The 26,512-nt window shown below is 38.0% G+C and overlaps 2 protein-coding genes across 4 annotated transcripts in view; both read right to left on the bottom strand.

Annotated features, from left to right (window-relative positions):
* The window catches only part of CDH13 (cadherin 13), a 523,969-nt gene that overhangs the window by 372,616 nt on the left and 124,841 nt on the right, over positions 1-26,512 (bottom strand). The gene's annotated exons all lie outside the window — the stretch shown is intronic.
* On the bottom strand, positions 13,236-16,214 carry LOC134163406 (plexin-B1-like). The gene has a single exon (XM_062618219.1). It carries the CDS (start codon positions 16,212-16,214, stop codon positions 13,236-13,238), a length of 2,979 nt encoding a protein of 992 aa, XP_062474203.1.

The following is a 26,512-nucleotide window of genomic DNA, read 5'->3' as shown; positions in this document are numbered from 1 at the left end:
GGGATTTATAAACAAAGCATTTTTTAAGAGAATGTATTTTGTATAAGTTTTTCTTTGAAGTCCCTGGGCGGCACTTCAAAGAAGGGAATAGAACATGCTTATTCTCCAGGGATGATTCATAAAAAGTCATCCTGCCACAGAACAGGGACCCTTGAAAATTGTATTGGTGAGACATTTTGCCGCTGCTCTCAGATGTGTGTGGGCAGGTTCTGTCTATAGCTTTCAATGAAGGTTTGATCAAATTGCAGCTGTCTGATAATTACCTTTTGGCACAAAGAACAGCATACAGGCTGGGGAATTAGTCACCTCTCTTCAAAAAGACAGAAGCACATGCTATGTCCTTCAGGGTTACCCAATAAGCCACCTTACTGGGGCCATTTGGAGTCTGCAGAGATTTTCACATCACTGCTTCTTGATTTTTAGTGGAAAGCAGGCTTCAGCTGTAAATGTATGAAGGCAAAATGGAGGAAGGAATGTGTGCTTCATGCAGCTTCTTTCAGCTTTTATTTTTCATTTTCAAACAAATATTTCAACAGTACTTGAAGGATCGACCTGGATGTTTTTGCAGCCCAGATACTAAATAAAGAAGCAGAAGTAAATCAACTAAATTAAAAATAAAATAAATAAAAGCCTAGATGGTGCACTGCAAAATTTTGTTCAAGACACTGATGGCAGAGAAAATTGATTTTCCCACAGGTTCTGCAGCTTTGCACTGCCTTTTGAAGTAGAGAGCTAGATATATTTTGCTACATATATTTCTCTGAACTAGAGCCCATAACGGTTTTATATTTTGCTGAACATTTTCCAGCTGATTAATGTTGTGTTTACCAAACTATAAATACAGGGTGATGCCTCCTTGAAGAAGTAATTTAACTTTTCTCCTCTGTTTTTGTAAATTGTCTTTTGCTGTGTGTTTTTAAATAAATGGTGTAAACATAAAACTAAAAATAGATCCTAACATTGTATATACATATTTTCTCTTAAATGATAAGCAGTATCAAACCAGTTGTAGCTATCCTATATACAAAAAGGATTCCTATGTTAGCCATACAACATGTGCTGAAGTTTCAAACATTAGTTAGTTATTTAATAAAACAGGAAATTACTATGTATTTAATCAGGTTAAATTATCAGAGGTTTTTTCAAGTTGAGTCTGAACTTTAGAAGCTTCTGTATGTCCTTTCTAGGGAACCTCTTTGCTGCCACAAACACAGCCTGGCTTGTTTGTTTACTTGTTTGCTCCAGAGGAGAGATTCAGGATTTATGGGTCTTTGTATGGCTTTACCTCTATTAATTGAAACATTTCTGCTTTTGCTTCCCCACATGAAGAGCATACTAATTCTTGCCTGCTCTAAGTTCTTTCCTACCCACTGACAGAGTAGACATGAGTTCAGATTTCTAATGTCAAAGGGGTTTATGCATTGGTCTTGGGAAAATTTGATTAGGTTGTAATTAGAAGACATATTATTGAATTAATATGTAACTGTACCAACACACCATCTTCACAAATACTTTTCCTTCTCACCTTCCTTCATTTTCACAAGTATACATTGGTAGTGCCCAGAGGTGCTGGTGAAGATGGAGAGCTTTCCAGAGCCACATATAGGATGCACCTCTAGCAGATTACATTTCACCCTTAGCCACAACATCATACAGATTCTTCATCACTTTGTGAAGCACTGGAAATGCCATCCTTCAAACTTGATGACTACATCATCCCAGTGTAAGGAAATGTCTTTGCTAATGATTTTACTGATTCAAACCAGGGCTTCTTTCCAAAACTCATTCCATAACAACTAATTTCTCATATCTCATTTTGACATTTTTTACATAACTCAGGACTTGCCCCCTGTGGCAAGCATTCTGTATTTTGTGTAGTGTACAGATTATAAACAATGCTGAAATTAATTTCTATCTATCTCATGCATTCAGCTTCACCCCAACTTAATCATTCTGCTGTGTGTTTACTTAGATAAATCCCTGACAATGTTATTAACACTTCAGAGAAAAGGAACCATTTTCTTTATGCACATACATCAGCACTGCTCACATTCACCAAAAAAATAAAAATAAAACACAGAGAGGGATAAGATCAAAAATAATCCTGGCTTAATCCAAATTCCATTTCCCCAAATTCGCAGCCATTGTAGTGCAAATATTTCATTAAATTATGCTATTCAGTCCTCCAAACAGCAAGGATCCACAAACAACACACTGATTAGTCAGGCCCTGTTCTCAATAGCATTAAAATTATTTGTTTTTCTCACACCTCTGAACAGTCTCTCATTTGAGAGCACCATTCATTTTAGTCCTAGAATGAACCCCATTCCAAGTACATTGATGACTCCTGACACTTACTGGGGAAAACAAATTATTTCCATCAGAAATAAAGAATCTAGAAAGGTAATAGAAAATAATACCTTTTTTTTTTCTTTTTTTTACTAAATGATTATTTCTTTTTTTTGCATCAACACGTTTAGATTTTACAATTGGATTTAACAGGGTAAAGCATAAACCAGTTGTAAACCACTGTTTCCTTACCTGCCTTATCTAAAGCACAGTAATATAATGATAATAGTAGTAATAATAATAATAATAATACCAAAAAACTCACAACTAAAACAGAATTCAATAATATTGTTTTCTTTTAATATCAAACTACAGACATTTCACAAAATTACATTATGTTTCTTTTGAAAATTCAGAATGAAAGAGTGGTTTGTTTCCCTCTTTTTTATTGCACAGCTTTGTTTCAATCTCCTTTTCACTCCAGTTCATTTCAACAAGATCTTTGTGGTCCTAGATACAGCTTTCATAAACTTATCCAATAGTGATGTTATTCAGAATCTGGTAAATATGCAAAAATTGTATTTTGTCATTAGAACTGTTAAGTGGTTTGCTATGTTAACAATGTTTTTAATTCAGCATTTATCCATTATTACTTCACAGTTTTAAATTTTTGTTTGGATATAAACGTAATTAGTTTGTTGATGTTTTGGGGGTTTTCTTGTTTTTTTTTAAGAAAAATGGTCAACTTTCTATTGGACAAAGATTTTTTTCAAAACTATATTCAAGTTTGTTGGAAATTGTAGGTGAAAATCCGTTGGTGGAGCGTGAATCACACTTCTAAAATAATATGTTAATGATTCAACCAAATGTGAATACCTATAAACACAAGAAGTTTATGGAATATTTTTCTGTATTCTTGTGTTTGGATCACTTGAAATCTCTTCAGCATAAACACTCAGATGTACAATTTTTTAAGCTAACTTACACCAGTTATTCCATGTTCTAACTCTAAGTAGTCATGTGTTCTCATATAATTTTGCAGGAAAAAAAAACATTCAATAGAGATGATGTAAAATGTGCAAATATCTCGTTTATAATTAACAATGTAGGCTCCGCTTGAAAATCTCCTGATGTTTATTAAATATTTAACAAATTTTGAGTGAAGAGTTTGTGATGTTCCCATGAATCTCTGGTCAAAGCCACATCTTGCTTGTCCAGTTTTTCTATGACTGGTAACCCAAGGACCACTGCCTGAATGCGTAAACATGAGTCATGTTATGCATTCTCATCACCAATTGCAAAAAGTGATAGCTTTCTTTCTCCAGCCTGAACTCTTTTACAAAATACACATGCTCTCCACAGTTCTTCAGGCACACAGAAAAAAACTTGTTACCTGATAAGATCTTCTGTAAAGCCCTAATATCCTTAAAGTAATACTGAAGATGTTTGGCATGCACTCCCCTCAGTCACAGGTACAGATGTATATTTGCATACCTAACAGTTCATTGTGTATTTACTTACCATAATTACTTGTGTACTTTTGAGAATTGCATGCACCTAGGAGCATATGAAGTTCTAAAAACCAGGCCCTTTCTGTTTTTAAGAAAAAGAGACCTTTTCTCTATCCTAGTTTTATGTCAGTGTTGCATACTAGGACTCCAGTCAAGACTGAAAGATACTTATCTTTTGTTGTAAATGTTAATTTGGAGAGTTAAAAAACACACCAGCTCGCTACATTTATGTAACACACAACAATTTATCAGATGTCATTAAGACCTAGGAAACAGACCCAATTCAGATGTTAAGGACCAGGTTAAAAGATTGATATAAATCCACCTAATAAATAACCAAAGGAACAAAGTATCTTGTGTTAATTCCTATCTCAGGTCACACAATAAAAAGCAAACATTTATGGATTTAATAGATTCTACAAAACTGAAGAAAAACAAGAAATCCCAACCTCTAAGGTGTCAATTAGTTATCATGCTTTTCCATTGTAAGCTTTTCTGTAAGTTATGCATTAAGAAGGTGTAAATGATAGTTTCATAACTCTATTTTCTATAAACTTGACAGCTGCTTTTGACACAACATTGTTCACTTGAACTTGAGTTTAATATAGTCTTATATTATTGTGAGTAGCACATTAGAGTCCATCTTTGCTTAACACCTTTCTTTCCTTCGTGACTGTTCTTCACTGATCGCTTACACTTATCAGCTAATACTTGCTTTTTCAAGTGTTTCTGATACCTAGTAAGCTGACCGAAGACTCATGGTTGGTGGCTATAGAAAATACTCCCCAAAAGCAAAATTCTTTTGATTTTAGCAGCAGTAGTGTGCATTATTACAGCAGAATTCAAAACCAGCTTGCTACACATGGAATAGAGCTAAGTATCTCAATAACTGTGATGAGAACTGCAAGAGATGTATTTGTCATGGAACATTTACCAAAATACTTCTAATGCTCTATATAGGCAACAAGTCACCCATCCACAGCATCGCTCTTCCAGAAAGAGGCAATGCTCGCAAAGAAGGAGCAAAAAGGAAAGCTCTCACACAAATATCTCCAAGGAGACTGAGACAGCAACACTTCAATACACACAAAAATGGATCACCCTGCTCAGGAAGCTTTACCACTGACCACCCTTCAAGGAATGGTTGAAAGTGAATTAACAGACCATTCTACTCCTCCAGCTCTCTGAAACATAAAAGGAGGGCTATTGAAGGCTGACTTTGTAACTGCTATCTGCCATGCTTGTTTTTATTCTGAGGGAAAATTCTGTGCAAAAAGGAAGGATGTTTTGGCAAATACCAAAGAATGTAAAACAAAAGAGACTTTTGAGGTATATTTCTTCTGCAGAGAGGCACAGGGCACACAAGATTTTATTCAGCAGTGTATACTACATCCTGAGTTCATCACAAACAAAAAAGTTTGTTCTGAAACAAGCTCAGAAACAAGATCTTTTATGTGTTAAGAACACATTATAATAGCATCATCTTACTGATTCTGTTACTATCAAGGTCACACGTACATGAAAATTCCTGCCTACCACCAAGGCCACTTTTCCCTTGAAATATTATCAACTGGATACAATAAATATTCAATGCAGTTTTCAAAAATGTCTCAGAAGGCATTACAACTTTCCTTCTAGTCCATAAACACTGTGAATAATGGTTTAAAGAAACAGGAGGACAGAACTTTAAGAATAAACTGATGCGAATCAGAAGGATGAGAGAGAAACTTAAGGATTATGAAGCAGAAACTAAGTCAAAGAAATAAGAACAGAAGTTCAAAAGGAGTCATAAAGTCAGGCTTGAGCACGCACAAAACCCTCCTCAGTATCAAGAGCCAGCTGTGGGCCCTAAAGAGTTTTTGGCATGGTCTCTCCAGGTTTGATTCCTTTAAGTCTCAATGTGTATTCAGACCACACTCCTGTTTCTCTACTTTCAACTCTGGGGCTTGGACAGCTCTAGCAAGGGACAGAAATCTCAGAGAATGCAGGCATAGCACTAGACCACATCCACAAAGAAAGAGCTGACCAGAGAAGAAAACAGGAGGGTATCTCTAGCTGCCAAAATACCCTATATCATCCCATTGTTTCATCAACTCAGCCACTTGGCAAAAGTAGTGGAAAAAAAGATTTAAATCCTGCTTTACAAAGCGTGGCAGTGGTTTCAAGGTTCTCCCCACATATCAAGGGGCTGCCTCTGTCTCTTATTGGCATGTATTTTGATGGCTCATTACCATCAGAAACTTCCCTGCTAGCTTCAATTTACACAATTTGCAGAATATGGTCCTTTTTGTTCTTTTCTTATAGACTACAAAATAGCATGCTAGTTTTGAAGTAACAGCAGATAATAGTAGGTATAGTAAATAAAATAAACTTTTACCCTTTGACAAATAATGTTAGTGTCAAATCTTCCTGCCCTTTGTAAAACAATTCCTTCTCTTAACATCAAGGGCATGAGGGTTGACATTCTCAGCTACTCTCTTCCTCTAGCCTGTAAAATGGTACTAGGAAAATGAATCCCTGCATTCCACTTTTATAATCTTAGAGGGAAAACAATTCTGTCCTTTAGGAATTCATGATGGGAAAGAATACAAGGCTGTACAAGAAAACAAAATCAAATATTTGAACAGTTAATTTCATTCTGCCCCAAGCAATTATTCCATAAAATATATTGCTGCAGAACAGCAGAAAATGTCAATGTTGTTCTGAAAAAAAAGTAGTACAAAACGTCTATAAATGAGCATGTAACTACTAACTGGTCCCTTTATTAGCATTATTATTTTTGCTGTAGATATTTAAGTTTAAAGTGTACTGACTAGAAGATGCTGCCAAATTAAACGAGGAGGTAGTGAGGAAGACCATAAATGCACTGTTTTGGGCATTTTTAGTAGGGAAAAGCTGCTTTATAGTTTTAGAAAACAGTTGCTTTGGTGACTAACTCACCTTTGAAAGGAAACTATAGACATATAATGGCCTGTTTCTGTACTATTTTATCAGTTGGCCTCTTCCCATTAGCTTTGTTATCAGTCTCCATATTGGCTCACTAACAAAAGCATACCCCTTTAGTACAGTCAACAGCTTGTACATGCAGGAAGAGATCAAAATTTTAATGAACTGTAGCATTACACTATCTAATCAATTTCTCATTTGCCAGTTGCTTGTATATTCACTTCTGCACACAACTACACAGCTCTACCTTTACCCGCAGATCAAAGAATTCTCACCATCCAGCTCTTTCATCTGATAGATATGCCTGACCAAATGAATTTTCATTCACTAGCTTTTTAACTAGCCTTACACTAATGTATGAGCAGGTATCTTGTAGTTAGGTGAGTCCCCTCTAAGTCTGGCAAGAGTCAGTATTCTCCTAGACCTGAACCAAAGAACATGAGACAGACTTTGCATATCTTGAATGTACTGTAACATGAGGCTAAAAGCATAAGTCATCATCCTCTCACTGAAAATTCAGTTGTCAGCTTTGACCCTGTTAATCACTATCACACAGTATTGGATATGCTTCTTTTGTAAGCAGACATAAAGATCCACTTCTAAAAGCTTCCTCCCACCCTCTGTCACATATGTTAGCCAGTAGTTCTGCTTTCTACCAAAGCTCTCTTCATTCACAGTAAATAGACAAACCAACTTGAAATAGAAGAGAGTGGGGGTTTGTTTGTTTAATCTATGGGACAACACTGTTGAAACATATTAAGTAAAGGACTGAAAGGAAGGATACAGAGGGTGCTGTTGACTCAGCCTGTAGACAGAGGTGCAACAGGGAACAATTTGAGAAGCTGTACTCTCCCCAGCTTCCTACTAGCATTTCCCATTAACTTAAGGTCTTTAAGGTCTTTATGCCTATGTGCAATTAAATACAAAACCAAAAACCCCTATGATTTCCATCAATTTTTTTCTCCATAAATACTTCATTTTATTGAGCAAAATTGACCCTTAACTGTCCAGATGTTTTTCAAGCCTTCAAATTATTCTACTTCTCAATATTTGAAAACATTGGGTTATTTTCTCAGTGCAAGAAAATCTGTAGTAATAAAAAAGGTGGTCTATAACACAAGGCTTACAGCAACTAAAAATCTTATTTCTCTAGCTCAGTATAAAGAGCAGATACAAGTATATATCTGTTCATGAGGGTATATTTCCTCTACTCCTGCTTCTTAAGAAAACTTTAAGTTAATGAAAACAATTCAATTTAATTCCAAGGTAGATTTCCTTTCACAATACCTAAATACATTGGGATTTGTGGGGTTTTTTGTTTGTTTGTTGGGTTTGTTGTTTGGGTTTGGTTTTTTTTTTGGATTTCAAGAACAACTTTAATATAAACAGCTTAGAAAGCAGATTTATAAAAATATGATCATCCAGAAGGGAAAAAAAACACCATTTACAGTAAATCTTGGTGTTGAGGAGCAAAACAGTGTTTAAGGAGCTGCACATAGTCTTCTGACGCTTGGCTACTAGATAGTGCCAAGAGCCAGGTTTTGAGGCACTTCTCAAATCTGAACCTTGGATTCTAGAACAGCTATTCCAAACAAACTCATTAAAACCCCTTATATTCTGGCACAGAAAGCATAAGCACATACCATTCAGATCTATAAAATACAGAGTAGAGCCAAGTTAAAAGGGAATGCAAGTAATTTAAAAGAAAATGACTGATTTCACTCTCCCTCTTTCATAAAGAAGTCCACTCAGCTGAAGTTGGACATTGCTCTAGTGCCTGTAGGCTTCTGAAGAAAGATATCCAACAACTGGGGTTTGGAAGCACAGGACTAGATTCTGTAACAGCTACACATGCAGCACAGCTACATTGAGATACTGTATCAGATCTGCAACCTCATCCACAGATGAGGAGAAAATCTCCAAAGCTAACAAAGAAATTACTTGAAATGCTTGAGAACAAGAAGCAAATCCTATCCTGTAGCTTAAAAAAAAAAACCTTCACACATTAAGATTGCTGGAATGCATCTTGTATTACTTGAATGCAGCCATTACCCCATTCAGTAGTTTGCTAAGTACAGTTCCCAGGGCTGCAATCCTAAAACAGACAGTGCTAAGCAGAAAGAGAATTGAAAGTATTCTATTAAAATGAGATTGCTCCACTGGCCAGTCTTTAAAGCCTCCTACATTTGTATTAGACAAAATACAGCTAGCTCAGTGTTTTAGAGATATTTAAATTAAATTAATTGCCTGAACTGCAACACTTGCTGAGGCAAAGTATTTCTTCTAAAAGACAGTGTATCCGGGCAGTTAATCTTTGAAATCCTGGCAATCACTTATACATTCACCAGATAATTGAAGACTTTTTAAAACTTCAAAGGCAAAATATAGGTACAAGAAATTCTGTACAGACCTACCCTCCAAGAAGATGACAAAATGATACACACAAAGGTCCATTAAGCATGTTCTTTGCCCTGCTCACCCTAGAAGGTCCTAAATAATGGACATAGTATGAAAAAGCCTAGACTAATAGCTTTAAATGATTTTACATCCACAGATAGGTCAGGAATGAAATGACAAAAGATATGTTACACATCAGGAAACATTCTCACCCCTTTCTTCAAGCCTGACTAACACCTGAGATACACAGTGATGCAAATGTTGCAGTTGCAGCAATTTTCTTAAGAAGCAGTCTATTAGCAGGGGTTTGGTGATGCCTGACATTATACTTTTCCCATAACTTTTACACAGCATCTGTACCATTTAACCATACAGGTTTCAACGAAAGAGAGCAAAGGCAATGCAAAAGCTTTAAAAAACTTTGCTTGTTTTCTGGTCAGACTTTCGAAACCATTTGGTGTTCCCATGGCCTTTACCTGTACCTTCCTACAGAAAGAGCTATACATTAGATACAGCTTCCAAGATAACTATAGAACAATATACTTGTTAACCTCTCATCGAGGAGTGTTCACCAAGGAGCAGCTCTCACTTCACAGTATTAGGAAAACTGTTGCCTATAGTAATGTTGCATCTTCAGCATCCTCAACCCGTGTCTAACAGCACCTCTCATAGCTGAGAACCCACTGCAACTTACAGACCTTCCTGTAACCCCGAAGGAAGACCCTGACACAAAAGCAGCTTGCCACAACTCCATCCCTTCAAGCTGAAGCAGCATTAATGAGTAACAACGGTTAACATAACTGTTCAGCAGTTGGCCATTTTATTGCTAGCTAGGGAACACTATAAAAACCACAATTGAGACCAGAGCACGAAGATCTTTCTTTACTACAACACAACAACCTGCCCTGGTAGGCATTAATCAGACTATACAAGTATAGAGAGCTAATTAGACTAACAATTCCTCTCTAAGGCTCCATGATTAAAGCAGTATGAAAATGCATATACAGCCAAAGACACACGGGAGGGTGCTGAATACAATTTAGGTGTCAGCTCTGTTAATGCTATATTTTGTAGCAGCCAAAAAAGCCAGCTAGTGAGCTGCTTTTTTAACACTGGGTAGTCATGCAATACAAACATAAGGTTTTGATGCACCCAAGCTATTTCATATGAGGCTTAAAGGAAATGCCTAGTAACAGCCCTATTCTGAGATTGGAATAAATACTGTTTTCTGAAAGTAAAGCAGTATCTTCTGGTATTCATCTCTAGTAAATGGAGCTTCAGCCAGCACTTGTTCCTTTTCCATCCATTGTCCCAGCTGAACTCCTCAAGAGAGTTCCCTCTTCTAGGAACTGTTAATTTGTGATTCTGGGAATCAATAAACAGCAAAGCAAACATCAACTTACAAAGTGCTTTCAATCACTGTCTCCTGTTTGGCAGATGTTAAAACGTATTTCAAATATTGAAAGCCTCACAAAACTGCTGGCTTTTCTAGCTCAAATTTTGTTACTCACTTTTTGCGTTATCTCCCATAACTATAAACATTAGCAAAATAAATAACAGAATATTCTGTACAGAGGGAAAATATTACCTTTGTATTATTTAACAAAATGTATTGTTCTGGTTTATTTTGCAGTGGGGAAAATAATAATAATAATATTAAAAATAAAAATAATAAAAATATTAAAAATAAAAATAATAATAGATGAAATCACACCCTAATTTATAACTTCTTCTGGTTGATCCAATTTTCTTAATTGGCTCTTGTCCTCTAGCAACGACTATCCAGATGACAGAATAGCCAGAAAAAGGTGAAACATCACAGTAGTCTTTAAGCTCCGTAAGTACCTTTGTCTATAATGCGATGATATTCTTGTCTCATCAAATTCAGAATTCATGCAGATTTTTCTTGTGCTTCTCTATATTGACATGGATATAAATCTCATCCCATGGACTTTGCTTTTGTTCTTTTCTAGCTTTCTCTTCACAGTATCTGGCTGTATCTCTCTGACCTCTTCCTAAATAGTGTGTTCCAAAACCTCATTTCCCCACAGCTGGAACTACTGTCATGCTGTACCACTTTTTCTCTCTTGCATAAGGTGCTCTTTCTCCCTGCAACAAATCTCTTTAAAAAATTTTCTTCTCTGAGATCCTTTTAAATTTTCTCTCCTCCCAAATAACAGACTTAAAATTCATTCACCACTGAATAGCTTTAAATTAAATTTCTGTTGTCCTCAGTTTCCCTTGCACCACTTAATTCTAGAATGTGTTCCAGGATATAGACAATGCATCAGGTAAGTGGCACGTACTTAGCTTGGAATTTTGCATTTGCACTGAAATATGTATGCATGAGATATAGTTAATGAATAGTGCAGTATTGTCTTCTTTGACTAATACAATAGTTGCAAAAAAAAAATAAGTACATGAACATGTATTTTTAACATACATAAGTCAATGAAAAATTTTCACTGTATAAAAGTCATGTTAGGTATTTTAGAAACTAAAACAGTTTTGCAGAAAATGTCATTTTTTACCATATTTTGTTATGATACTCAAAATACACCTTTTAAGAGAGTGTGGAAATTAAATTAACCTTAATGTTATTTACAAGCTCTGACTATTTTAAGTGTTTTTCTCTCACTGGCTTTTATGGTATAATTCTAGCAAAAATAAATGTGGGTTGTGTGTTGGTTGGGTTTTTCTTTTTAATACCACTTTTGTGCTTTAAACAATTGTAGGGCTCAGTTTTAAGTGGGGAAAAGACCAGTTCACAGACTGAATTATCTGCTTAAAATTTTCCAATTTGCCTACGATTTACAAAAATCTCTGGGTATTTTTCTACTGTTTAATATAATTAATTGCTTCTCAATTCAAAATAAGTGAATTATCAGAATGCAAGAGAATTTCTGCATTGTATTAAGTACAACAAACTCACAATGAGAAGTGTGGAAGATCCTTTAGAATTCGCAATTTGATTAAATCAGCGTGAATTTAGATAAGTCCGCCCAACATATGAAGAAGTTGATACAAGATTTCAGAACTGGTTTTGAAATATGAAATCCTATCTATCTGGTTTGTTCCTAACAAATGACATACATTAGTTGATTCTGCTTGGTTTAGACAGAATCAAACCAATCCATGAGAAAGAAAAACATCACTAGCTGCCTTATTTCATTTTGGTCATAAATTCAATATCTGGAGCAGTTTCTCAGCTGTAAATTCAATGGATTCAAAGTAGTTCTACATACAAAAGACTACGCCAATATTCATTTTTTCAAATGTTTCTCTTAAGAAGGACACAATGACCACATCTAAAAGGCTGTGATTTTACCACTTCTCCACTGAAGGCCATATTTAGGGTTAATTAACAGAAAATAATCTGTTTCTTAGCATACATCTTCATTTTAAATAAAACAATTTTGCACAGGAGAAATAATCTTTCTTATACAGACTACATCACACATACAAAATAAGTGCAGTGTGTGTAAATACATAACTACTCTACTGTTTGCTAAGTATAACTGAAAAGAACAAAGACTAAACTTAAATTTGAATAAACACAATACATTGCAGCACATCTGAACAAAACTCTGATCAGTCTATTTGGTGTTTTTACATATTCTATTAAGAAATCAAGAAGCAACAAAAACATGTTACAAAACTTCAAGTTTAACTCTTGCAAACTGAGCTGGAGACGCACTCTGACATATTTATGTAAATACAGCACTACTAATGCTATGAGTAAGTGGGGAAAATGTGAAGAAAATCTATTTTGGTATCCAGATTTTGAACTAAAAATCATTTGTGTTTTAAAATAATGTCAGGGAGGTCTGCTGTGCCATTGATTTTTTTAGCAGAAATCTACATTTAATTCAACAGGGGAGTCCTGCTTCAAAATAAAATGCTAGAGCATGCCTGCTACATTTAGGGTCAACTGGTATAAATCAGAAGAACACTGATTATAATAGATATATCCTGATTTTCTTTGGCTGTAAATTTGGCTTTTAAAAGCTGATAGAAGCTATTCATATGTGCTACAGTGTAGAGAGCCTGACAGCAGAATGGCTGCAGGACAAAGGCCACGAAACTGTGTAACTAGTCAAGATCTAGATTTTCCCCCTCCACAGAGATGACACTTCCTGGCTTGTGCCGATACGGTTTGGCAGGGTCTTCAGCATTCAAGGGTTTTAGGATGGGGTTAACTTCATACGAGAAGGGCATGGGATGCAGCGAGTTGAAATCAAAGCTGAGATTATCCAGAATAAATTCCAGTTTGATATGGACACTCCGCAACAGCAGGTTAATAGCTGGAGTTTTGCACAGGATCAGGTAGGAGGAATTCACCAGACATGGTTCTTCAAACTGCTGGACACTGCACAGAGCGCCCTCAGGGCACTGGGTGTCAGGGATGATTCTGCGCCATCGTCCCAGAGCTCGGCGTCGCCGTTCGGATGGGGAAACCGTAACTCGGATCTTGGGTTTCTGTACAACATCCAAGTTGTAGCCATGAACTCTGAGCACTCTCCCTCCACTGAGGAAGCTTTTAGGTGGCTCTGCAAAAGTGACGTTGGGATCCAGAGTGTATCTGAAGAGGGATCCTTCCAGTCTTCGCTCTTGGTCCCCGTATTTGATGGTGACTGGGAGCTCTGCAGACACATTGCTGGGACTGGTCTGGCATGCCAGCTGGTCCTCTGTCATCTCAGAGAGGATGTGACATGGGAGGTCTCCAAGCAGGACACTGATTTCACTAGGATGCCCAGTCAGCAGCTTTGAGCCCAGAAGGGTAAGGCAGGTTCCTCCTGCTTTGGGGCCCTGAGTTGGCACAATGGATTTCAGCTCTGGGTTCTGATAGGTGAAAATGTGCCCAGAAACTCCACGTCCTCCTCCAGGCACTTCCACCACAACGTGCCCAGATCTCTCTGTCCAGCTCCTGCCAGTGACGCACACGATACTGCTAGAGATCTCATACTCTTGAGCATCTACGGCACAGGGAATTCCTGCAACAGTGACAGTTTCTGCAATGTCTTGATGTTTCTGCCCGAGGTTTGAGCCAGTGATGGTGATTCTAGTGCCACCTTCCACTGGTCCAGACAGGGGGTACACAGAGTGAATGAGAGGTGCTGGACACAAGTCTTCTATATCTTCCTTGCAGGAGCCCCTGAAGATACAGCTGGGGTTGTCACCTCCACACCACACACAGTTGTACTTGGAGTCAGCAGTCTGGCAGCGGCTACAGTCAGTGTGTCCCACAGAGCAGTTGTAAAAAGTCACGTGGAGATCTGCAGCACTGTCCACTCGAAGGTGTCGTTGCCTCTGCACAAACACCACAGCATTGAATTCGAGTTGAGGCGCTGTGTAACTGTACTGGTTCATCTGGCAGGTGATATAACAGAGGGATTTGTTTGTTTCTTCTCCTTCCACATAAGCATCCATCACCACTGTCCTCCCCTCCAAATTCAGGACACACTCATAGTCCCACTGCTGGTCCTGATAGAGGTGGAAGTTCTTTCCCAGCAGGGTTATCTTCCTTGCCACGTTGACTGGAAACAGTGAAGATCCCTGGATTCGCTGCACACAGGGACATGCATCTGGACCCCAGCTAAGCTCTTCATCCTCTTCCCAAAACTCAGGAGCATCATACTGATAGTTGAGGTCAGGGTGAAGGATCCTGGGGAAGTCAGGAACATCTCTCTCTGAAGAATCCCCATCACCCGACAGAAGGGTAGAAGCAGAGAAGGAAGATGTGTCATTCTCAGCCTGCAGCAAATCCATCCAGTCCTCCGTGTCCTGCAGCTCCGTGCCTTCCTCCAGCAGCCATTCTGGGGGAGCTGATGGTGGGAGCTCTGAAGCAGGTAGTTCAGTTCCCAGCAATCCAGGAGAATCCTCAGAGGCAGCAGGACCCTCCGGCACCTGGCTGGGAGTTTGGGGAGATGGGATGGCAGATGTCAGTGCCTCTGTGGTAGGAAAAGAACTCGGAGGCCACTTCAAGCTGGTGACATGAGGAGAAGGTGTTACTGCTGCTGAAAAGGTGTTCGGAGGGCTACCCACTAGCGTGGTGGGTGGGTTGGTGTGCTGTGGCCCCTGGGCGGTGGCTGGCCCTTCAGTGGGCAAGGCTGCATGATCCATGTTTTTGGATGGGCTGGTGAGGACAGATGCAGAAGGAGAAGTTGTCTCTGGCTCAGTGACAGCAGGTTTGTCTGCTGGTGGTGGCAGGGGGGATTCTGTGATGGCCTGGAGAGAGGCTGCTTCAGTTGAGGGAGTCAAGTACGTATAGCTGAGGGTTTCTGTAGGCTCAGATGTCATGTCCAAGGCTGCAGAGAACGTGATGCGGTTGGGCTCTGAGGAGGGCACAGTGCTTGGTACCACTCGCACGATGGGGGGAGTGATGGGTTTTGTGGCCGTGGTTGGGGCTGTGGTAGAAGACTTGGTGAGGGGAGCTGCTGAAGAAGGAAACACACCTGAGGCTGGGATCTGGGCCCTTTCATTGTAGATAATGATTCCCTCCTCACAGGCTGCTTTGTGGGTACAGAGGTGCTGCTGGATGCACCAGTTACATCCCCAGAGACTGCTCACACACTTCTTGCACGGTGCCGACTTCCACAGCAGGGCCACTGCAGCACAGTCATAGAAAGAGAAGTCCACAGAAGCAATGAAGATGTCATGGAAACGCACTACGAGCTTTATGGTGACATGATCTGCTCCTGTTGGCAAAGCTGGTGCTTGGCTGGGATCTGGAGAAGGACACATGATTCCTGACTCTGTCAGCACTGCTGGGCTTTCATAATCTTTAAAGTAACATGAGTAAAATTCTTCCTCACGCAGGGAAGGTAAGTCCGAGATAGCCAGGAATATATTTCTCTTTTCCTCTCTGCTGATATTGGCTGGAGTTAGTGACTGGACAGACAGACACTGCTGTGTAGAGTTAAAGCTCCAGAGCCACTGCTCACTCAACCTGGACCGCAAGCACTCAGAGCGACGGGTGCACCGTCCCTGAAGGACACACCAGCCACAGTATGGATCTTTCAGAGCCAGCCGATGCTGCACTCCGGGCCAAAGCCTTTGTCCTGCAGCCATTCTGCTGTCAGGCTCTCTACACTACAGAAGTGTGACATAGAACAGAAACAAATTCTGAGATTGCATTGTTCCAATGTCAGCAGGTGAGCCACTGCTGTAGAAAAGTGTTGGTTTCTAAGCTAAATTAGCAACAAATTAAAGTTTCCTTTTCAAAAAACTTCACATAAAGCTGTCACTGTGGTTGCTTGGTTAGACGCTGATTTTATCTGATGGGATTTTACACGTCTGATCAGAATAGCAGAGGAACATATGTTCAGTTTCCTATTTTCCAACTTTATCGGCTGCTAATACAGTGATTAAACAAATGATGATTCAAGTACCTCTAACAAAATTTAACTGAAGCAGAATAAATGAAGCTAAATTTTTATCTTCTTTCATAAGAAACATATTTATTATCAGAATATATCCGTGTAACTTAAGCGCTTTGTTTTATCTCAATATAAAGGAATATGTGCATTGAAGGAAAATAATGGGAATAGCAAAGAGTCAAGGATGTGACTGTGCCATCCATGTCATGCAGTGTAACAAAATCCTGCAACAGATATTTTCCCATTATGTTCGGTTCATTCTGTCCCATACAGACTCCACTTTAGCTTTCTGCTTGTATGACCATTTTAACTTCCAGAAAGATATTGATGAAATGAGGTAGTCAATGAAGAACAAAAAGAATGACTAGAGGATTGCAAGGTATGCCTTTTAGTGACAGACTCAAGAAGAGCAATCAGTTTAGCTTAGAGAGTTTCCCACTGAAATGTTTACAGCTTCACCTGATCACAAGCTGTAAGCAAACGATACAGGGAGTACACTTTCCTTTAAAACACAAAAAAAGAGTAAGATACTATGTGCAAAGGCTGAAACTTAATTGCTTCTGCCTTCTCTGATACCACTGTTTTAGTTATTTTTTTCTTGTAACAAGAAATATTCAGGGTCAAATAAGAACCAATTCAGGCAAATCCCCTGATCTGTGAATACTGGGAAGTGATCCTGGGGTCCTCTACAGATATATGGTTTTTGAGTTTCCTCCAGAGTAAGATCTTAATTAGTAAAACCAGAAATACTTGTTGAAACCACAATGCAATGAAAGACACAAACTTGTAATTATGAAATAGAAATAACAATCTCATTAAAACAGGAAAGAGAGGTAAGCAGGATTCAATAAAGCAACTCTTTCCTCCAACTTAACACTTATTTAAAAGAAAAATGATATCAGTATTTTAAAATACCTTATTTATAACACAATTGGGAAGAAAACAGGAAGTTTAACACAAGACTGACATTTCCACTTTAACATAACTTTATCCTGTTTTCCAAGGAGTATGGCAACATAACAAGAAAAGATGCCCTCTCCAGGCAAAATGTAAACTAGGAATTAAATGGTTCATCAAGAACTGTAACAGTAATGTTGGTCCACTTGATAGAAGTTTGATAAGAAATCTCTCATACAAAAAGACACTTTAAGAACTTTCACAAAAATTTCCTAGTATTACATTCTACAGCTCATTGCAATCCTCTGCTCCATCCCTCTAACAGTATTTCACTGAGTCTTCACCAAAATCTGAATTATAATAGCCAGGTACTTATCCTCTGCTCAACACATACACTTTCCATAAATTCCTACCACGTCAGTGCAACAAGAATGAACATTCATTCCTAGCATGTTGAGAATGAATAATTACCAAATTGTTCAGTTTGATAAACTGGACACATAACCAGTCTTGCAAAATGAATGGTTTCTGCTTTGAAGTGAAAAAGACTTTGCTACATTGATGAAGACAAAACTTTTAATCTGTAATCAAGAATCTAATCCTTGCATGTTCTAGTATCAACTTCACCTGCTTTTGTGACCTTCAGCAATAGCTGTCTTCTATTATATTTCAGGGGGACAATATACACTCCTCTTTAGCAACTCATGGATCATCCCCAAAGACAGGAGATGAGAAACACAAGACCAGTTGTATGTTTACTGCTTGCTACAGTGAAGACATGACTCTCACTGGAATTAACTATCTGACACTGAACTACTTAGTGAGTGTTCTGATTTCATAATTTAATGGAATATTCAGGTCAGTTCTAAGAGATGGTACAGGGTAAGATTCTTGCTAAGGGCTCATAATGAAGGCAGTGGCAGAAAAACCTCATTTCAGCCAGGGTAAATAAAGCCATGATGATCTTTCCCAAATCATATTAACACTTTTAGTAAAGGGTTGTATAATTCACTTTAAATCAGAAGATTCTGTATATTAAAGCTAAGATACAGAGAAAATAGAAAATTAATTGCATTAGAAAATATTAGGATTAATGTTCTACTTCTCCAGGAAAACCTCACAACTATCCCAGTATCTTTTTTTTTTTGATATTACAAGTCACAGTTTGAATGAGATAGAGTCTTTTCGAGGCCAGTTTTACAGTGTATTATGCAATGATTAAAACTGGCACTTAATTAGAGAGTGTTACTGATTGATTATTGATTCCCATCTCTGTTTCTTATTTTCACCCTTGAACATGTTATCAACACAACATTATCTCATATCTTAGATACAAAAGTAGATTTTAATTAAAAATAACTAGTCAATACAATGTTAAATTATTCAATGGAAGTATATCTGTTTCTTTCGTATTCTAATTCAAAGAGATGATTCAGATCTTTACTGAGATAGCAAGTTTTCCGAGCTTCTGAATCAGAGAAAGTGATAAAAATCAAAAGGAAAAAAGCAATTAACAAGATTCATGGTTTTGCTATTTTATTGGATTTTGTCAGTCTATTACCATGACACTTTGCTGTATCCAGCATCTAGACTAACAGAATATTTAGCCACATGCATAATTTAAAACATATTGACATAAAGTCCCAACAATTGGTGAGTGGGGACTTGGACTTTAAATTAATCTGGGAAGGGATCAAATCTGCTTTTACTTTTATCTGGAACATAAATGAAGTGTGGTTTTTGCTTTGGTATCTGAATGTTATTGCCATGCAAGTAGTAAGTATTGATTGTTTGAACAGAGGCCCCAGATACACAAATGTATACACAGTTAAGTGAAAATGATGACACTGTTCTTGAACCCATCCACTAAAACCATGATCCCTTGCCATTCATCTAGCTAAACAAAGGATAACACAATATAAGATAATTATCCTCTGCACATTCCTAGTGTATTTAATGCATAACATCCCTCCTCAGTCACTCTAAAATTATTTTATATATTGACAACAACAATTACAGCATCAAAAACATATTATATCCAAGAAGTGTTCTTCCCACTAGGGTGATATACAAATTATGCTGGTAACTAGAAGTCTCCTCTTATTCCTTCTGTGCTATTGTATGTCAAAACTTAAGTCCATAGCTGAGCAAAAAGACTGAAAACCACATGGTTTGGAGGTGCTCCTGATGAGGAGTCAGAAGAAAAAGCCACAAATGATAGTACCCTGTCTTTAGGCAAAAGTTATCCGATTTTAAACTTGCTGTCAGTTCTGCATCATTTAGAAGACAAACAAAAAAAAACAAGTAATCAGAAAACCCCTACAACAAACAAACAAGCAAAACCAAAAGCAACCAAACAAAAAAAAAACAGCAAACACCATCAAACAAATAAAACAAAAACAACCAAAGCCCCCAAAACAGACAAAACCAGAAGAGAAGCATCTCACCCTAAAAAGATTATTCCCTCTAGCAGAGCACACTCACTTCATAATAGCTGATTTATTCAATACTTTCTTAAGTGAGAATCCTACAAGTGAAAACAAAACTATTGCACCTTATTTCTGTGTATATAACAAATGTAATAATAAAATATTTATTTAAATAAATTAGAAAACAAAAAGCTCCCTTTTTCATTACAAAATTCCTCATAAACGAAGTCAGGAAAAATAATTATAAACCATTTTAGCCAAATCCTCCTCCAGCATAAAGTGAGCTAGCTCTATTGCTGCAAATGAAAACTTGCCAGAATATAAACCTGTCCATAAAGCAATGAGGGATGTGACTTAGGCTTATTGAAAAAATTACATTTAGCAAGTGAAGTGCTAGATTTGGACCTGATTCTCTATGAGACCTATCAAGCATTATTTGCCCAATTTAATAGAATGCTCAAAACTATCCATTGTATAAGTATACTAATAATTCTTCTGAAGTCAAAAGATCTATCCATGCATTTAATATTTAACGTCCAGTGAGGCACTCAAGCATATATTAGAATTAAATGCATGGGGTCTCATAGAATCTGAAAAGAACTAGTCATTAGCTTGGTTATTTTGGTAAATTAAACAATGGATTAAGCACTCATTCCAGGCCAAGTATCTAGCTTTCCAATTTTATATTCCCAATCTTTTACAGACACAAATCTGTGAAAAGAAGGGTAAATTTATGCTGTTTTTTTTCTTGTGCATAGGATCATAATTTGTTGACTTCCCAAACAACATTGTATTTTCTGTTATTTGAAAAGTAGTACTTCTGGCACATGATGATTCCACATTAGAGATATTACTCCATTTTAATTCTGCAATTACAAACCCTACTTACTTTGCAATTTTCTATTGGATTTCATCACAATAATAAACAATATTAACTAGGTCATCACTATAGGTACATTATTTACTGCTGTAATTAAAATCCTGCATTCTTTAGGATCACTACAGTTGGTTACCAAGTTGATGCTGTATCAAATTTACCTTTGACGCAACCAAAATAATACCAACCCTGTGTCTGGAGGACACTAATGAACTTTCCCTTAATGATATGTCCTAATATCACCTTATAGAAATTCTTTTTCTCATTCCTGTCTTTCAAAATAAAATCTGCACTTTGATTTACAAAAAAAAAAAATTGCCTTCACTCTTTCTCAGTTTTCCCTGGCTTTGATCCTTGAGATCTCTGACATAATGATTTGTTTTTTCTAGAAATACTTTTTCCCCAAAGATAAAGTATAAATTTATTTACTCTGATTATATTATATTCAATAAGACAAACAAAAGTCAAGAATAGATGTAACTTCTGTATATACCGGTTTTGAAGGTTTAACAAGTAAGACCCAAAATATACATCTTAATCCAAGATGAAAGAGCTATTACTACCAACAGAAAGACAACAATTTACAAAACAATTACTTGACAATAGTATCTGAAGTGTTACGGTGAGGGCCTGACTGTAAAACCTCTGAAGTTACAGGGAACTTCTTCCATTACTCCAAGTACAGTTTAGGCTAGGTCATCACTTTGTTTTCCAAAGTATCTTGTTTAGGCATCACTTGTAATGATTAACCATAAATACAAGTAAAGTAATTCAGCTGCTCAATGTCTTTGGAGGCCAGAGAACAGGGCCTGGAGTTCAACCAGCATAGGGAAAAACACATCATGGCAAAGGGAGACTCTACATGATAAAACAATAGTTACGCAGCAGTATCACACTCCTGACACAGGAAGATAGCAATCGTCCTTTTTATAGCTCCAATGGATGGCAGCTGGTATATTGCACTCCCCTGCACAAAAATATTGACAAGTCACTGAAGTGAAATACAAATAATCAAGGGGTTAGAAATATCGATCTCAGGTAATGACTGAGAGCACCAAACATATCAAGCTTGGCTAAGAGAAAACAAAAGGTGGGATTGGATAAACCTGAACAAATACATGAAAAGGGCAGCTTTCACAAAGAGAAGGGAATTGTTTAGAGCCTTTCACAGAAGAATCAGAAGTGGTAATGAGAAAAGAAGGGGCAGGGGCACTCTCATTTCTTTCAAAAACAAATCTACTCTTTGATTAGCAGAAGTTTGTGCACATAGAGAATGCAGTGGAAAACTCAGTGTTAGCTAACAAATCACTGACTTGGAACCAACTGGGCCATGCACAGAGCTGCCCTGTGGCCTTCTCCTTGTTTGCAAAAACCACTTGACTTCATAATTAGGCTGAAAACCCTTCTAGGTAGGGCACAGCATAGTAGAGTCGTTATCTTAACTGATGTTCTGGTTATAAATAATGAACTAAGCTAGTTAACAACACTTCACTTGTTAGAAAGCTTTAGGCTGGAAGCGCATAACTGCAGTGGAGGTTTGGCTGTATGTAATTGCAAACTCCAACACATTAGGGATCTAGTACGGAGAAAGTTTAATCTGGAGACTTTTTGAAATCTATAGGAACATCTGTTTTATTACTATACTAGCAATCTGTAAGCCCTCCAATTGTCCAAATTCCCTTGCAGCAAGAACATTAGTAGAAGAAAACCAATAACAATAAGAGTTCACCAAATAGCCTTCTTCAAGAAAACCAGCATGATTTTTTGTATGTCTAAACTGTGAGAGGAATTTAACTTATTAAATCATGGCAGAATTAAATAGTATGAAGTAAATTTTCCACTGCTCGTTCATATCACGATACAATCTCTAAATTATATACTTGAAATTACTACAAAAGAAAAAGGTTTTATGGACTGAATATGAGCAATGCTTATACAATAGACAGCACTAGAATCACAATGCAGAAGACTGTCTTTTTCCTACTGCACTCCAATACTTCATTGTGGTGCTGTGAATGTCTACTTATTTCCAAGCTTGTTCTTAACTATACGTGGTGACAGATGGGCTTTAGGCCTGAGTTCTGGGACTTACGTTAGGCAAAGAACTTGTCAGCTGGAATATTTTTTTCTAGTTACTCAAATGTTTCAGAACTTGTTTATGTTCAATTCATAAGAAGAAATAAAGCGTGATCAAAACGCTCCTGGAGCTCAGTGGGAAAATAAAATACTTAAATATTTACAAAAACTCAAATTCCTTAAGTTTTCCAGAAATTTGGTGTTCTTATGTCACATGACCAAGTCATAGTTATTAAGACTGCAAATTCCACATGGACAAGAAAACATCAACTATGTAGACTGCCCATTGTCCAAGGAGAATAACTTTCAAATAGATCAAAATGAAACTGTGAGTTTTCAGTTTGACTTGAGTTTGAGTAACTGAGAGCAAGGAAAAACACATGTTCCAGCTCTGGGTGAGATATGGACCATTCCTGTTCAAGATTCATCCTCTTGCTTAATCTACTGATGAAGAAAAACAGAAATCAGACCAAAGAAGAAACATCAGTGAATATACAGATTTTCCTTTGAGGTCACTAATCCCAGTTTAAAAGAGTACAATCAATAATCCCATATCTCCTTCATACACTACCCAAATCCTTGCACGCCTCCTGAGACACATGACTGCACCCAAAAGCCCTGCAGGCATATACCATGTTTATTTGTGCTCTCAATAATTAAAAGAGAAAAATTGAAAACATCAAGACCTATAAGTCTTCTCTATACCCTCAGAATTAGATGTACATTTCCACAAGGCTAGAGTAAATAGCTCAAGTATACTGCAATAATAACTCACCTCACTAACACTTATTTACATCATAAAATGTGGCTTACATTGTTTTCAGTGTGATGATTAAATACAGAAAGAGGGTAAAAATCCAACCCTTCCCACCCAGTCAACATGCTCTTCAGCCAAGGCAAAGAATAAAGGGCCTAAATGAACAGAAACTGTGGTCAGCCTTGACTCCTCAGCCACTTGCTGTTCTCGTTGGCTTGGTGTGATTCATAGTATGAGCTCATACATTACCTCTATTACATAAACCCCATACACTTCGTCTTGAAAGCTTATTTTCTTGAAGTATGAGTTTAGTACTAAAAATGGTCTGTATTTAATTGTACAACAATGGAAGGATTTGAAGCAAAGCTCTGAATAATGGAACTTTATCCTCCTGCAAACAAGAGAGTTGACACAATGTATTCAATATTATAAATCCTGCTGTGCTGCCAAAGTTATAATAAGGCATTCTTACAAGAGAGCCTAATGATGGGGGAAAATACATTTTTTACCTTAAATGGATTCATAAATTTTCTCAGGCACACACCTGAACAGTAAGGTACTACCTGCAGAAAAATAAATTACAGTTATGTTAGCTTTGTTGGAGTTTTGTTTGTAATCTGTTACAGATTATTCCTTCTTCTTGAATATCTATTAAATGTAGGTATTATAGCAGACCTTTTAACACAAGCACTTTGAAAAGTATGGAAAAAAAGCTTTGGTGAAAGATTTTTCTCAGCTTCCTGTCTTTCGGGTGTGTTTAAATGCCTCAAACAAAACAACTCTGAAACCTAAAGGTAGATAACCTTACTTTTGTTTTACAGTTTTGAGAAATAACCTGAGAGCATTAAGAAAACATGTTTGAGAAGTTCAGAGAACTTTTCTATTACCCTTTCTAGATGTCAGAAAGTTTGCGGATTCTGCAGGGTGGAGCAGAAGAGAATTGTTTTATTTTCTTAAGTATAAAGACCTTTTGACACCAACCTAATTGATACCAGTGGAACAAGTGAGCAGGAGGCAAGGGCTCCAGAGCAAGAGATAATGAGCTTTTCCCCCTATTGTTTTTACCTTGCAGGAGACAGAATGTCCCTTTTTGTAATCATCCAGTAGGAAAGAAAACGATGATTTGCAGTATAGTCACAAATATTCCTGTATCTAGGGATTATTAAGTCCCTCAACTTCATTTTATGGTTTAATTACACGCAGAAGATGTTTATTGACTAATAAACTTCTATGTTATGAGCAATTAATTAACGTGACTGTTCCAGCTAGGACTCAGTGTGCACAAAAACATAAGTCTGCACTGAGACACAAAGAAAATAAGCATTTCAGGTGGCTCCACGCTGAAGTTAAGGTAACTTTGGCTTTGTCTTACATTAGTATTGTTAGGCCATATAATTGAGTGAGTAACACCTTGTTTCCAGACAAAACAAAATTCATGAAAGCATAAGACTTTCAAAACAGTGTGTGAAAAAAGCTCTGGTCTGTATGTTGCATAGCAATCTGCCATTCATCACCAAAAGCCACAAAGAAAGATATCTTATGCAGGAGCAGGTGTTAGATACTGTATAGTAAGAATTAAACTTAGCTAGAGGTATTAAAGATAACAGGAAGGGATTCTACAATTACATAGCAAATAAAAAACAGACTAGGGAGAATGTAGGCCCCCTCAGGAAGCTCTCAGGAGAACTGGCTACACAGTATTTGGAGAAGGCTGAGGTTCTTAACGACTTCTTTGCCTCAGTCTTCACTGGAAAAGGCTCTGACCAAACCACCCAACTCTTGGAAGGCAGAGGCAGGGACTGTGAGAATGAAGACCTCGGGCCCACGGTAGGAGAGGATCTGGATCGAGACCATCTTAAAAATCTGAACATGTGCAAGTCCATGTCACCTGATGAAATCCATCCACGGGTCCTGAAGGAGATGGCAAATCAAGTTGCAAAGCCACTGTCCATCATACTTGAAAAATCATGGCAGTCAGGTGAAGTTCCTGATGACTGGAAAAAGGGAAATATAACCCCCATTGTCCAGAAGGGGAAAATGGATGACCCGGGGAATTACAGACCAGTCAGTCTCACCTCTGTGCCTGGCAAAACCATGGAGCAGATTCTCCTGGATGGCATGCTAAGGCACATGAAAAACAACAAGGTGCTTGATGACAGCCGGCATGGCTTCACTAAGGGGAAATCCTGCCTGACCAACTTGGTGGCCTTCTATGATGGGGCTATAGAACTGATGGACAAGGGTAAAGCAGTAGATGTCATCTACCTGGACTTGTGTAAAGCATTCGACACTGTCCCACACAACATCCTTGTCTCTAAATTGGAGAGACATCAATTTGATGGATGGACCACTCGGTGGATAAAGAACTGGATGGATGGCCGCACACAAAGTGTTGTGGTCAATGGCTCAATGTCCGGCTGAAAACCAGTAACGAGTGGTGTCCCTCAGGGATTGGGGTTGGGACCGGTCTTGTTCAACATCTTTTTGCTGACATGGAGAGTGGGATTGAGTGCGCCCTCAGCAAGTTTGCCAATGACACCAAGCTGTGTGGTTCGGTTGATACCCTGGAGGGAAGGAATGCCATCCAGAGGGACCTTGACACGCTTGTGAGGTGGGCTGATGCCAACCTCATGAAGTTTAACCATGCCAAGTGCAAGGTCCTACAGCTGGGTGGGAGGAATCCCAGGAACAGCTACAGGTTGGGCAGAGAAGAGATTCAGAGCAACCCTGTGGAAAAGGACTTGGGGGTGTTGGTGGATGAGAAAATGAACATGGGCAGGCAGTGTGCGCTCGCAGCCCAGAAAGCCAACCGTATCCTGGGCTGCATCAAAAGGAGCGTGACCAGCAGGTCGAAGGAGGTGATCCTGCCCCTCTACTCTGCTCTTGTGAGACCTCACCTGGAGCATTGTGTGCAGTTCTGGTGTCCTCAACATAAAAAGGACATCGAACTGTTG

The sequence above is a fragment of the Pezoporus occidentalis genome, unplaced genomic scaffold, assembly GCF_034315485.1.
Source record: "Pezoporus occidentalis ecotype Australia unplaced genomic scaffold, CSIRO_AGI_Poc_V1 ctg20, whole genome shotgun sequence".
Classification (NCBI taxonomy): Eukaryota; Metazoa; Chordata; class Aves; order Psittaciformes; family Psittacidae; genus Pezoporus; species Pezoporus occidentalis.
This window is presented reverse-complemented; position numbering and strand designations above follow the sequence as displayed.